The following is a 15,906-nucleotide window of genomic DNA, read 5'->3' as shown; positions in this document are numbered from 1 at the left end:
AAGCTTTCTACATGAAGTATCTTATACTTCATGAATGAAAGTCCCCTTTATGTGTTTCAATAGTCAATCCTAGCGTTTGTACAATGCTAGGATTGACTTTCACTTTAAAGAACCTTTTAGGGTTAGACTTAGAATCCTTTGCAATTCATTTTTCATTTTCAATTTTGGCTAATTTAATTGCTTTTTTTGCATGCTTTGTTATATTCCTTATACATATGGTATGTTGAGTCTGTACTATTTTCTTTGAATAATTTAAATGCCCTACATTTTTTCCTAATTTCTCTTAGCACATTTTTATTAAGCCACATTGGCTTGGATTTTTTATTTTTATAACCATATGGTATTTGTTGATATGTATATTTATTTAACAAAGTTTTAAATGGTATTCATTTATCCTCTGTATTTTTATTAGAGAATATTTTGTCCCAATTTATGTTATTTAATGATTTCCTTAAATCGTTGAATTTTGCTTTCTTTAAATTAAAAGTCTTAGTTAAACCTTTAAGACACTGCTTATGAAAAGAGATTTCAAATGTGACCATATTATGATCACTGTTACCCAAATGTTATTTGACTTCTATGTTTGATATTATATCTGTATTGTTTTATAGCACTAAATCCAAAATAGCTTTACTCCTAGTTGGCTCCTCTATTAATTGTGACAAGAAGTTATCCCTGAGAACATTTAAAAATCTATCCCCCTTAGCTGAATTACTAGTTTCATTGGCCCATTTATCAGGGTAGTTAAAATCTCCCATAATTACAGCACTGTTATTAGCAGCCTTACCTATTTGCATTAGTAGTTGAATTTTCTCCAGGTCACTAATGTTGTGGGGCTTGTAGCATGTTCCAAGTAATATATTTTTAGGATCCCCCCCCACTTTTTATTTCAACCCACAGGGTCTCTACATCGTCACCTGTATCATAAATATCTTCCCTTATTGTAGGTTTAAGGTTAGGTTTAATATACATGCAGATTCATCCACCCCTTTTATTATTCCTGTCCCTCCTAAATAAAGTATACCCCTCTAAGTTACCTGCCCAGTCATGTGAATCATCCCACCAAGTTTCAGTTATACTGATAACATCATAATCCTCTTCTGCAACTAAGAGCTCCAGCTCCCCCATTTTAACTGTCATGCTTCTTGTATTTGTTGTCATACATTTAATTTTCATGTGCTTTCTGCTGCTTCTTGGTGTACTTTCCTCCATACTTTCTAATGTCACATTTCTTAAGTTATCCCTTCCTTTAGATATTATAGGAGTGACATATTCACAGTCTGATCTCTCTGTTTTAGTGTGTTCTAACTGACCCTCCCCCTTTGCCTAATTTAAAAGATTCTCTAAACATGCTACCATCCTTTCCCACAACACACCTGCACCCATGTCATTCAGGTGCAATCCATCCTTACTGTATAAATTGTACCCAAGTGAAAAGTCAGCCCAGTGCTCTAAAAAGTTAAACCTCTCATTTTTACACCATGTTTTTAACCATGAATTAACAGACCTTAGCTCCTTCTGCCTTACTGAGTTAGCACACGGCACTGGTAATATCTCAGAAAATATTACTTTGGAGGTCCTTGCTTTAAGCTTGCTAACTAACTCCCTGAAGTCATTTTTTAGGACTCTCCATCTCCCGCTGATTCCTTCATTAGTACCAATATGTACCATGACTGCAGGATCAGACCCACATCCCTCTAACAATCTATCAATACGCTCCACAATATGCCTAACACGAGCCTGTGGAAGACAGCAAACTGTTCTATTTAAAGGGTCTGGATGACAAATTACCCTATCAACCTTCCTAATAATAGAGTCTCCTACCATCAACATCTGCCTCAGGCCCTGACTTGTATGCCCCTCTTCCATGACTGAAGGACTGTTAACTATAGTATGCCCCTCTACCATGTCTGAAGGACCTCCCACTATAGTATGCTCCTCTTCCATGACTAAAAGACTGTTCACTATACTAAGCAGAACAGCCCTCTCTGACACTGCCACCCCTGAACTGATATCTCCAACATCTTCACTTAATCTGGCAAATCTGTTGGGGTGTACCAGCTCAGAACTGGCCTGTCTCTTCCGCTTACCTTTACTTCACCCTCTAACTGTGACCCAGCTACATTCTGGAGTTTCCTCATCTGAATCCTCCCCATTCCCACTGCTAGAACCATTAACAATCAGCTTAGTCCTATCTATTTCCCTTTCAAGTGTCTGAATTTCATGCAGTGTTGCAATTCGTTTCTCCAGAACGAATTTCTAAAGAGACAATATGCTCAATATGCTCTCTAAAGATGTATATGTATGTATGTATGTATGTATATATATATATATCTTTATATGTGCACATATGTATTTATGTATTTATATGTGTATGTATGTATTTTTATTATTATTATTTGTATAGCGCCACCAAATTCCATATTTACAGACATATATACACATATAAACACATAAATACATAATTGCATATATATATGTATATATATATATATATATATGTATATATATATATATATATATATATATATATATATATATATATATATATATATATATATATATAATGTCAGGTTTCTGTGATTTAAAAAATGAGACAAAGATAAATCATTTCAGAACTGTTTCCACCTTTGATGTGACCTATAAACTGTACAACTTGATTGAAAAACAAACAAACTTCTAGGTGGAGGGAAGTAAAAATAAAAAAATAAAATAATATGGTTGCATAAGTGTGCACACCCTCTTATAACTGGGGATGTAGCTTTGTTTAGAATTGAGCAATCACATTCAAAATCATGTTAAATAGGAGTCAGTACACACCTGTCATCATTTAAAATTCCTCTGATTAACCGCAAATAAAGTTCATAAAGTTCAGCTGTTCTAGTAGGTCTTTCCTGACATTTTCTTAGTCGCAACCTACAGCAAAAGCCATGGTTTGCAGAGAGCTTCCAAAGCATCAGAGGGATCTCATTGTTTAAAGGTATCAGTCAGGAGAACGGTACAAAAGAATTTCCAAGGCATTAGATATTACCATGGAACACAGTGAAGACAGTCATCATCAAGTGGAGAAAATATGGCGCAACAGTGACATTACCAAGAACTGGACGTCCCTCCAAAATTTATGAAAAGACGAGAAGAAAACTGGTCTGGGAGGCTGCCAAGAGGCCTACAGCGCCATTAAAGGAGCTGCAGGAATATCTGACAAGTACTGGCTGTGTGGTGCATGTGACAACAATCGCCCGTATTCTTCATATGTCTGGGTTATGGGGTAGAGTGGCAAGACGGAAGCCTTTTCTTAATAAAACAAACATCCAAGACCAGCTAAATTTTGCAAAAACACATCTGAAGTCTCCCAAAAACATGTTGCAAAAGGTGTTCTGGTTTGATGAAACCAAGATTAAACTTTTTGGCCATAATTCCAAAAGATATGTTCGGCGCAAAAACAACACTGCATATAACCAAAAGAACTATGAACAGTTCCAAATACCAGACAATATTAGCGCAAAACCTTCAGGCTTCTGCTAGAAAGCTGAACATGAAGAGGAACTTCATCTTTATGCATGACAATGCCCCAAAGCATACATACAAATCAACAAAGGAATGGCTTTACAAGAAGAAGATTAAAGTTTTGGAATGGCCCAGTCAGAGTCCAGACCTGAATCCAATCATAAATCTGTGGGGTGATCTTAAGTAGGCTGTGCACAAAAGATGCCCTCACAATCTGACAGATTTGGACTGTTTTTGCAAAGAAGAGTGGGCAAATCTTGCCATGTCAAGATGTGCCATGCTGAAAAACTCATACCCAAAAAGACTGAGTGCTCTAATAAAATCAAAGGGTGCTTCAACAAAGTATAAGTTGAACTCTTACAATGAAGGGGGAGTTTAGGCTCCCTAAGGATCTCTAAGGATTTACAGAACATTTACTCTGATTGTTTTTAATTTCTATATGTTTAAGTTCCTTTTTTTTTTGCTTAAATCTAGGCACAGTAGGGATGATAATGGTGTAATACATATTTATTGTATGCAATTGAGCTGGGGTGAAATGACTTGGGATATGATGATATTTAGACCCCTATGTGATTTAGTTAATGGGGAGTAAGCTTTAACATCTATCATTCTGACCGGCTTTGCACGATTTAGTGGTTGTGAATAGTATGACATGGTATTCTAATTTTATCATTTGAGAATGAGAAGGACCAGGTGGTTTACCTTAGTTCATCCACCACATAGAGTACCAAGTGAGATAAAAATGAGCATTTAGGTATGATCATGTGCTAGAAGTACCATTTCTCATTTTGCATAGTATGATAGTTTTTATTTGTTATTTTTTTTGTATTTATATGCCTTTTTTCACATATATTGAGGGTAAATTCATCATGTCACTAGATATAAGTGACAGACTCTGCCACATGATGATTGTTTAGTTCTTTAATAAGAACCACATAGTAGTCATACTCATTTTTTGCTACCTAAATTTTTTGCTACCTAAATGGGTAACCATGACAACCAATGTTAGCACACACATTTGAGCCTGACACAATAAGATTTCTCACGTTGCACATGTATTAAGATGATGAAAGGTAATTTTGGATATAAGTATAACACATCTGGTTGTTACATATTAATCGATTATAATAATTTCACTACACAGACTGTGGGGTTAGTTCAGTGTTAAGTTTTCGTCAAACCGGAAGTGACATCACTCCCGGTTTGATGGAACACACATATGCGTTCCAAGCACAGGATATGGCTCACATAGGAGGTAGTTCTGAGAAACCATACACCACTAAATAACATTACTGCTCTGAAGATCAGAATATACACAGTTTGTAATATAACCTATCTCAATCTGGTTGAGTGCGGAAAACCGGAAGTGATATCAGTTCCGGTATGCATACATACGACTAGCAAAACCTCTAGGAAGATGTATCACATTACACGTGAGGGAGTTTATTGTCCCATTCAATTGATTTATATTGATGTACCAGAACAGGTATCAAATAATGATTTTGGCATGATTATTTTGTACAATATTCTTTTGTTTATGATGACATTGTTAAACCGGAAGTTATTGTACTTCCAGTTTCTGTGGAACAAATGGCGTGCGTTTCACTGTGGAACACAGGAACTTATCTGATGTACACAGGTGATTTGAGTTTGTTTGTAATAATTTGTGAAACACTATTTAAGATTGCATTGTGACACTTTTTCTTTATTCTGATGAAGGGGTCTGTGTGAACCCCGAAACATCAATAAATTTTGGTTTTTGACTCACTACAAAGAAGACCTGAGAGTGCATTTGTTTGCTTATATATATATATATATATATATATATATATATATATATATATATATATATATATACACATATTTGTAATCATGTATATATATAGGTATAGATATATGTAGAAATATGTATTTGTGAATAAATAGAACATACTCTGCTTTGTGAAGAATATTAGGCCTAGATTTAGAGTTCGGCGGTAGCCGTCAAAACCAGCGTTAGAGGCTCCTAACGCTGGTTTTGGCCGCCCGCTGGTATTTGGAGTCAGTGATTAAAGGGTCTAACGCTCACTTTACAGCCGCGACTTTTCCATACCGCAGATCCCCCTACGCCATTTGCGTAGCCTATCTTTTCAATGGGATCTTCCTAACGCCGGTATTTAGAGTCGTTTCTGCAGTGAGCGTTAGAGCTCTAACGACAAGATTCCAGCCGCCTGAAAATAGCAGGAGTTAAGAGCTTTCTGGCTAACGCCGGTTTATAAAGCTCTTAACTACTGTACCCTAAACTACACTAACACCCATAAACTACCTATGTACCCCTAAACCGAGGTCCCCCCACATCGCCGCCACTCGATTAAAATTTTTAACCCCTAATCTGCCGACCGCCACCTACGTTATACTTATGTACCCCTAATCTGCTGCCCCTAACACCGCCGACCCCTGTATTATATCTATTAACCCCTAACTTGCCCCCCACAACGTCGCCGCAAGCTACTTAAAATAATTAACCCCTAATCTTCCGACCGCAAATCGCCGCCACCTACGTTATCCCTATGTACCCCTAATCTGCTACCCCTAACATCGCCGACCCCTATGTTATATTTATTAACCCCTAATCTGCCCCCCACAACGTCGCCGACACCTACCTACACTTATTAACCCCTAATCTGCCGAGCGGACCTGAGCGCTACTATAATAAAGTTATTAACCCCTAATCCGCCTCACTAACCCTATCATAAATAGTATTAACCCCTAATCTGCCCTCCCTAACATCGCCGACACCTACCTTCAATTATTAACCCCTAATCTGCCGACCGGAGCTCACCGCTATTCTAATAAATGTATTAACCCCTAAAGCTAAGTCTAACCCTAACACTAACACCCCCCTAAGTTAAATATAATTTTTATCTAACGAAATAAATTAACTCTTATTAAATAAATAATTCCTATTTAAAGCTAAATACTTACCTGTAAAATACATCCTAATATAGCTACAATATAAATTATAATTATATTATAGCTATTTTAGGATTAATATTTATTTTACAGGCAACTTTGTAATTATTTTAACCAGGTACAATAGCTATTAAATAGTTAAGAACTATTTAATAGTTACCTAGTTAAAATAATAACAAATTTACCTGTAAAATAAATCCTAACCTAAGATATAATTAAACCTAACACTACCCTATCAATAAATTAATTAAACACAATTGCTACAAATAAATAAAATTAAATAAACTATCTAAAGTACAAAAAATAAAAAAGAACTAAGTTACAGAAAATAATAAAATATTTACAAACATAAGAAAAATATTACAACAATTTTAAACTAATTACACCTACTCTAAGCCCCCTAATAAAATAACAAAGCCCCCCAAAATAAAAAATTCCCTACCCTATTCTAAAATACAAATATTACAAGCTCTTTTACCTTACCAGCCCTGAACAGGGCCCTTTGCGGGGCATGCCCCAAGAATTTCAGCTCTTTTGCCTGTAAAAAAAAACATACAATACCCCCCCCCCAACATTACAACCCACCACCCACATACCCCTAATCTAACCCAAACCCCCCTTAAATAAACCTAACACTACCCCCCTGATGATCTTCCTACCTTGTCTTCACCATGCCAGGTTCACCGATCCGTCCTGGCTCCAAGATCTTCATCCAACCCAAGCGGGGGCTAGACATCCACTGAAGAAGTCCAGAAGAGGGTCCAAAGTCTTCCTCCTATCCGGCAAGAAGAGGACATCCGGACCGGCAAACATCTTCTCCAAGCGGCATCTTCTATCTTCTTCCATCCGATGACGACCGGCTCCATCTTGAAGACCTCCAGCGCGGATCCATCCTCTTCTTCCGACGACTAGACGACGAATGACGGTTCCTTTAAGGGACGTCATCCAAGATGGCGTCCCTCGAATTCCGATTGGCTGATAGGATTCTATCAGCCAATCGGAATTAAGGTAGGAATTTTCTGATTGGCTGATGGAATCAGCCAATCAGAATATAGTTCAATCCGATTGGCTGATCCAATCAGCCAATCAGATTGAGCTCGCATTCTATTGGCTGATCGGAACAGCCAATAGAATGCGAGCTCAATCTGATTGGCTGATTGGATCAGCCAATCGGATTGAACTATATTCTGATTGGCTGATTCCATCAGCCAATCAGAAAATTCCTACCTTAATTCCGATTGGCTGATAGAATCCTATCAGCCAATCGGAATTCGAGGGACGCCATCTTGGATGACGTCCCTTAAAGGAACCGTCATTCGTCGTCTAGTCGTCGGAAGAAGAGGATGGATCCGCGCTGGAGGTCTTCAAGATGGAGCCGGTCGTCATCGGATGGAAGAAGATAGAAGATGCCGCTTGGAGAAGATGTTTGCCGGTCCGGATGTCCTCTTCTTGCCGGATAGGAGGAAGACTTTGGACCCTCTTCTGGACTTCTTCAGTGGATGTCTAGCCCCCGCTTGGGTTGGATGAAGATCTTGGAGCCAGGACGGATCGGTGAACCTGGCATGGTGAAGACAAGGTAGGAAGATCATCAGGGGGGTAGTGTTAGGTTTATTTAAGGGGGGTTTGGGTTAGATTAGGGGTATGTGGGTGGTGGGTTGTAATGTTGGGGGGGGGGTATTGTATGTTTTTTTTTACAGGCAAAAGAGCTGAAATTCTTGGGGCATGCCCCGCAAAGGGCCCTGTTCAGGGCTGGTAAGGTAAAAGAGCTTGTAATATTTGTATTTTAGAATAGGGTAGGGAATTTTTTATTTTGGGGGGCTTTGTTATTTTATTAGGGGGCTTAGAGTAGGTGTAATTAGTTTAAAATTGTTGTAATATTTTTCTTATGTTTGTAAATATTTTATTATTTTCTGTAACTTAGTTCTTTTTTATTTTTTGTACTTTAGATAGTTTATTTAATTTTATTTATTTGTAGCAATTGTGTTTAATTAATTTATTGATAGTGTAGTGTTAGGTTAATTGTAGGTAATTGTAGGTAGTTTATTTAATTATTTTATTGATAGGGTAGTGTTAGGTTTAATTATATCTTAGGTTAGGATTTATTTTACAGGTAAATTTGTTATTATTTTAACTAGGTAACTATTAAATAGTTCTTAACTATTTAATAGCTATTGTACCTGGTTAAAATAATTACAAAGTTGCCTGTAAAATAAATATTAATCCTAAAATAGCTATAATATAATTATAATTTATATTGTAGCTATATTAGGATTTATTTTACAGGTAAGTATTTAGCTTTAAATAGGAATCATTTATTTAATAAGAGTTAATTTATTTCGTTAGATAAAAATTATATTTAACTTAGGGGGGTGTTAGTATTAGGGTTAGACTTAGCTTTAGGGGTTAATACATTTATTAGAATAGCGGTGAGCTCCGGTCGGCAGATTAGGGGTTAATAATTGAAGGTAGGTGTCGGCGATGTTAGGGAGGGCAGATTAGGGGTTAATACTATTTATGATAGGGTTAGTGAGGCGGATTAGGGGTTAATAACTTTATTATAGTAGCGCTCAGGTCCGCTCGGCAGATTAGGGGTTAATAAGTGTAGGCAGGTGTCGGCGACGTTGTGGGGGGCAGATTAGGGGTTAATAAATATAACATAGGGGTCGGCGATGTTAGGGCAGCAGATTAGGGGTACATAGGGATAACGTAGGTGGCGGCGGTTTACGGAGCGGCAGATTAGGGGTTAAAAGTGTAATGCAGGGGTCAGCGATAGCGGGGGCGGCAGATTAGGAGTTAATAAGTGTAAGGTTAGGGGTGTTTAGACTCGGGGTACATGTTAGGGTGTTAGGTGCAGACGTAGGAAGTGTTTCCCCATAGGAAACAATGGGGCTGCGTTAGGAGCTGAACGCTGCTTTTTTGCAGGTGTTAGGTTTTTTTTCAGCTCAAACAGCCCCATTGTTTCCTATGGGAGAATCGTGCACGAGCACGTTTTTGATGCCGGCCGCGTCCGTAAGCAACTCTGGTATCGAGAGTTGCATTTGCGGTAAAAATGCTCTACGCTCCTTTTTTGGAGCCTAACGCAGCATTTGTTTGAACTCTCGATACCAGAGTTAAATTTATGGTGCGGCCAGAAAAAAACACGCGGAGCGTTAACAGCCCTTTTACCGCCGAACTCTAAATCTAGGCCTTAGAATGTGAAATATTCATATTTTCATGTCGGGTTAGCGCACTTGAGAATATGCAATCGTGTTTGCACACGAGTAGGTTTTTTCCACTTTTTTTGCATCATTGACTTCTATGGTCAGGTGTCCATAAGTGTCGGGTTAGCATGCTAAAGAAAACAGTTTAATTTAAACTTATAATACGAACACACCCTGTCGCGCACCAAAAGCTTCTAGCGCAGTTAACTTTTGAGCAGGATAGTTAAATGGCGCTCCCCTTGTAATTTGGCCCTTAGTAAGTTTGAAAAAATGAATGCAGTAGCAAGTACTGCTATGCATAATTTCTGCCTGCAGCTTTTTATGAGGTCCGAGTTCAGTGCTCTGCTGCTTCCTGCAATGCAGCTTAGCTGACCTAGACCCTTAGAAGTAAGGGTCAGAAATGAATGTTGGGTGTGTTCTGGTCAATCAATGGTGTAGTATTAATGGTTTAAATTAAAGATTTGAGTGGGTTTTGCACAATAATTTAATTGATTTAATTTATTGCCTATGAATAATCTGGACAAGCCAAGGCTAGATCATTATTATGACTGTGATTTGCATCTCTGCTTTAAACCCTTAATTGCTTTTTATGTTCTGGAAAGCAAGGGTTAAGGTCACCGCTGAGTGTAACTTCTGTCATTTAAGGCAGAAGCCTTCAAACTAAGGGGTGGGATCCAACACTGGGCTGTGTTCAAAATAGAACATTTTTATATTTGAAACATTCAGTATTTTTCAAGGGGTACATTAATTATATCATTCACACATAGAAACATGTTGTTGGGAACGTGCATCACAATAGGAGGTCATATTTGATTGGCTCTTCTTAAATAAATCATTATGTACTGACTAATCAAATGTTTACCTGTTAATTTGTTTTATATTACATATCCAACATTTTTATATTAACAAAAGTTTGAAAAACAGTGATTTAATATCTTGATAATCCTGTGTTCTGGCTATCCAAAGGGGTTAGACATATGCAAGAGCAAAAACATTCCCCTTCCCAAAAAGGTAACTTAAAAAAAGACTGAAATGGGATATAAAGTGGGAACCGCAGTAAGGACGGTATACAAAGCAGGCAGGTGCAATGGGAACCCTGTAGCCTCACTATAGCCATCTGTAGATACATTTGTGGCTAACATAAAGGAACAGAATGCTGGGAAATAAAATAATGGTGGCAAAAGCAAATATTTTTTATAAATGTTGCATGCTTCCTAACTTCCTTCTTGTAGTTCCTGGAAACCATAATACAAATCATTGCAGGTTTAAAGCATGAATATACACAAAGACATTCTGAAATAAAAGGGACATTATACCCAAACGTTGAAGTACTTGAAAGTGATGTAGCATAGCTATAAAAAGCTGACTAAAAAATATCACCTGAACATCTCTATGTAAAAAGGAAGATATTTTACCTCATCTCAGGAGACTTTAAACAGCCAATCAGGATACCAGTCCCAGGACTTGCAAGGGAGCATGCATCTGGCATGTGCAGGCCCAGTCATTTTATTTCCCTCCTTAGTTTAGGAAGCAAAACATGACCTCAGCACTGATGAAGCTGATTGGTTATTGTTTTTTTTTTTTTGTTTTTTTTACAAACTGCAGCTTGACAGTAGCAAATGTATAACTGTTATCAGAGCACTTACTCTTGTAAGATGAATACATTTTGTGGTAAAATCTTTTCTACATAGAGATGTTCAGGCGATATTTTCTTGTCAGCTTTTTACAGTTATGTTGCATCACTTTCAAGTGATTTAGTATATAAGTCCTTTAACATAAAAAATAAATTACCAAACATAAAGTTGTGAAAATACCTAGCCAAAAGCTACAAAATATAAATAAGTAACAAAATATGATTTCCAAGGTGCATTTCAGAGCAGAATTGGACCATGTGGATATGCAGACAGTACAGAATCAAGAAACACAAAGCACTGAATCCTCCAACACTATCTGACCTGCTAATGCAGGATCACACTCTATATGGGAGAGGGCATCATTTTAAAATCAGCTATAATCCATAAAACTATATGGGGAACCACATAGATAATCCGCTTAACAGTAAAGGAGTGGCTGTTGCCCTATGTTGTGTGCCACCTATGTGTTCTATTTGCTGCTTATGTTAGGACCCTGGAAAGGGAGGTCCTCCAGGTGTGCACCTAGATTTACCGGTTACAATTTATATGGGAAATTCTCCAAAGTTGTGTGCTGGTCCTGCTATCCTTTTACATATAAAAGAAGTGTCTGTTTGTTGAGACCACTTTCAAAGTCATAGGGGCCTATTTATGAAAAACCTGTCGGACATGATCCGACATTGCGGATTATGTCTGACAGACCTCGCTGAATGCAGAGAGCAATACGCTCTCCGCATTCAGCATTGCACCAGCAGCTCTTGTGAACTGCTGGTGCAACGCCATCCCCTGCAGATTTGCAGCCAATCGGCCGCTAGCAGGGGGTGTAAATCAACCCGATCGTATTCGATCAGGTTGAATTGCGGCGATGTCTGTCCGCCTCCTCAGAGCAGGCAGACAGGTTATAAAGCAGCGGTCTTTAGATGGCTGCTTCATAACTGGTGTTTCTGGCGAGCCGAAACACGGGCCCTCAAGCTCCATACGGAGCTTGATAGATAGGCCCCATAGGTGAGAGCAATGACAAATTAATAGCACTTTTGGCATAGCAGAGCTTCAGTTCATTCTACAGTTCAAGCAAGGAGGAAAAAGGGTATTTACAGGGGAAATAATTTATACTTATCTGAGATTCTGGGGTCAATTTACCAAGTGCCGGACGAACATGATTCGCTGTAGCGAATCATTGCCGCCCAACATTGCTTGCTGTTGGCATTTAACATTGCACAAAGCATTTCTAGTGAAATGCATGTGCAATGCCATCCCCTGCTCACGGGCGGCCAATCGGCCGCTAGCAGGGGGTGTCAAACATCCCAATCAGATCGGATCGGAATGATTGCAGAAGGAGCAGCGGTCTTATGACCGCAGCTTCTTAACTTCCGTTTCAGGCGAACCTGAAAAGCTTGGCATAGAAAACAGCATCCGCTGCTTGTTAAATCTACCCCTCTTTGTTTACTCAAGTGGTTAGAGGCTAGCTGCTATTATATGGTTTATTGAGAGAGAGAAAAAGAAAAAAAGACATACTGTATGTATATAATGGTGTATATTTGCAATTGCAAACTCACTCGGTTGCTAACTGTTCCAATTTGGTTTGTCTGACAAAGAATTCCATACTCCTTGCTGTATTTATGGCAAAGTTGATTGGCTACCTAGGAAAAAAACAGATGGTCAAGTTAATATAGTGAGAAATAGGGATAGCAGAGAAGAAAATAAAGTATATTATAAAAAGTAAAGATTGTCTAAATGTATGGTATTAAAGCACACACAACACAAATAAATAATGAAGATCTGCAACTGTAACAAGTTAACGATTTATTAATAGCAAATGGCTGGGTAATGCTCCCGCGAGCTTGCAGGAGCACTTTGCAATTAACTAGAAGTCAGACCTCTGGTGAACTGAAAAAATGTCCCCCAATTGCCCCCTAAATAAAGTGTACAGTTCCTTTATTAAATTCAAAATATAAGCAGCTTTAAAAAATTAAAAAAAACCTGCATGAAGCAGTTATAAGGGGTTAAAGCAAGGGGATGTGGGGTGTTAGTGCCTTTACATAGCGGTCTATGGGGACTGTATTTGAACTGTAAATATATATGTATATGCTTATACAGGTGAAACTCGAAAAATTAGAATATCGTGCAAAAGTTCATTTATTTCACTAATGCAACTTAAAAGGTGAAACTAATATATGAGATAGACTCATTACATGCAAAGCAAGATAGTTCAAGCCATGATTTGTCATAATTGTGATGATTATGGCTTACAGCTCATGAAAACCCCAAATCCACAATCTCAGAAAATTAGAATATTGTGAAAAGGTGCAATATTCTAGGCTCAAAGGGTCCCACTCTAATCAGCTAATTAAGCCATAACACCCGCAAAGGGTTCCTGAGCCTTTAAATGGTCTCTCGGTCTGGTTCAGTAGGAATCACAATCATGGGAAAGACTGCTGACCTGACAGTTTTGCAGAAAACCATCATTGACATCCTCCATAAGGAAACCTCTAAAGGTAATTACAAAAGAAGTTGGATGTTCCCAAAGTGCTGTATCAAAGCACATTAATAGAATGTTATGTGGAAGGGAAAAGTGTGGAAGAAAAATGTGCACAAGAAGCAGGGAAGACCACAGCATGGAGAGGATTGTCAGGAAAAGGCTGTTCAAAAGTGTTGGGAACTTTCACAAGGAGTCGACTGAAGCTGGAGTCAGTGCATCAAGAGCCACCACACACAGATAGATCCTGGACATGGGCTTCAAATGTCGTATTCCTCTTGTCAAGCCATTCCTGAACAACAAACAATGTCAGAAGCGTCTTACCTGGGCTAAAGAAAAACAAACCTGGTCTGTTGCTCAGTGGTCCAAAGTCCTCATTTGGAAACCAAGGACCCAGAGTATAGAGGAAGAATGGAGAGGCACACACTGCAAGATGCTTGAAGTCCAGTGTGAAGTTTCCACAATCTGTGTTGATTTGGGGAGCCATGTCATCTGCTGGTGTTGGTCCACTGTGCTTCATTAAGTCCAGGGTCAATGCAGCCGTCTACCAGGAGATTTTGGAGCACTTCATGCTTCCTTCCACAGACAAGCTCTATGGGGATGCTGACTTCATTTTCCAGCAGGACTTAGCACCTACACACACTGCCAAAAGCACCAAAACCTGGTTCAATGACCGTGGGATTACTGTGCTTGATTGGCCAGCAAACTCGCCTGACCTGAACCCCATAGAGAATCTATTGGGCATTGCCAAGAGAAAGATGAGAGACATGAGACAATGCACGAGCAATGCAGAAGAGCTGAAGGCTGCTATTGAAGCATCCTGGTCTTCCATAACACCTCAGCAGTGCCACAGGCTGATAGCTTCCATGCCACGCCGCATTGAGGCAGTAATTGCTGCAAAAGGGGCCCAAACCAAGTACTGAGTCCATACAGTATGCATGCTTATACTTTTCAGAGGACCGATATTGTTCTACAGGTATGTACAATCCTTGTTTTATTGATTGCATGTAATATTCTAATTTTCTGAGATTGTAGATTTGGGGTTTTCATGAGCTGTAAGCCATAATCATCACAATTATGACAAATCACGGCTTGAACTATCTTGCTTTGCATGTAATGAGTCTATCTCATATATTAGTTTCACCTTTTAAGTTGCATTAGTGAAATAAATGAACTTTTGCACGATATTCTAATTTTTCGAGTTTCACCTGTATATATTTATGTGTTAATATGTGTATATACACATATAAACACATAAATAAATATGTATATATTAATATACATATATATTTTTATATGCTGCCCAACGCTGCGCTAATTACCCCCATCGCTGCGCTATGTTCTTTGCCGTGTCTCAAGGCATCAGAACAAGGCTCCCATTGGAGCCTATTGAAGCATGCTCTTGTGAGGGCAAGACTTCCAGGCAATGTGAACATGAGTTTGCATTGCCCCTAACTTGTAATACCAGCGCACATTGGCATGTGCTAGTATTACTGAGTGGAGCGCAAATATCATGCTTGCAAGAGCACAATTTTTTTGCTCCACTTGTAATCTAGGCAAAAATGGGTAAATATTATTTTATTACTCCTAATTTCATAGTACAAATTGTTTCCTACAAAAAAGATTTTTTTTGGATTGTAATAACAATAGAATCCAACATGTGCCTTCTTATAAAAACAAAATCTTCTATATTTTATTAATTATATTTACTTGAATGTAAAATAACCAGGAAGTTCAGATATCAGTGAACAAGAGCAGTATGTAAAGGTGAGTCTTGGTATATGTTTGTCTTGGAGAAAGATTTGGAACTTAGCCTACCTTAACCCCTTCACCCAAAAGGACATATATATACGTGTTGCAGTACTTTGCAATCGGTGCTACAGCTTCATATGAGGCCAGATGCCTGATCGTTACAGATGGTGACACTGTGTGATGATCGTAATGATCGTTGCTGGTGCAGGTGGGAGGTGTGGGTGGGTGGCAGGTGGGCGGCCCAGCATGGGAGGCGGGAGGGAGAGGGAGGCCTCTATGCTAAGGCAAACATTAAATAAAGGGACAGGGAGGGATTGGGCAGCACCAGCTATGCTACAGAAAAAGGGAGGATCTGGGGTGTGGGGGACCCCTAACTAAAGATTGCGGG

The 15,906-nt window shown here is 38.6% G+C and overlaps 1 protein-coding gene across 6 annotated transcripts in view; it reads right to left on the bottom strand.

Moving 5' to 3' along the window:
- Positions 1-15,906, bottom strand: part of LOC128646040 (IST1 homolog) — a 247,831-nt gene that overhangs the window by 100,312 nt on the left and 131,613 nt on the right. For all 6 annotated transcript variants that reach the window (XM_053699451.1, XM_053699455.1, XM_053699453.1 and 3 more), the window contains one exon: positions 12,847-12,930. In XM_053699451.1, the coding sequence (XP_053555426.1) occupies positions 12,847-12,930 (84 nt within the window). The remainder of the gene's footprint in view (positions 1-12,846; positions 12,931-15,906) is intronic.

This window comes from Bombina bombina, chromosome 1 (assembly GCF_027579735.1).
Source record: "Bombina bombina isolate aBomBom1 chromosome 1, aBomBom1.pri, whole genome shotgun sequence".
Classification (NCBI taxonomy): Eukaryota; Metazoa; Chordata; class Amphibia; order Anura; family Bombinatoridae; genus Bombina; species Bombina bombina.
Note: the sequence above shows the minus strand (reverse complement) of the source record. Positions and strands in the feature narration are given on the sequence as shown.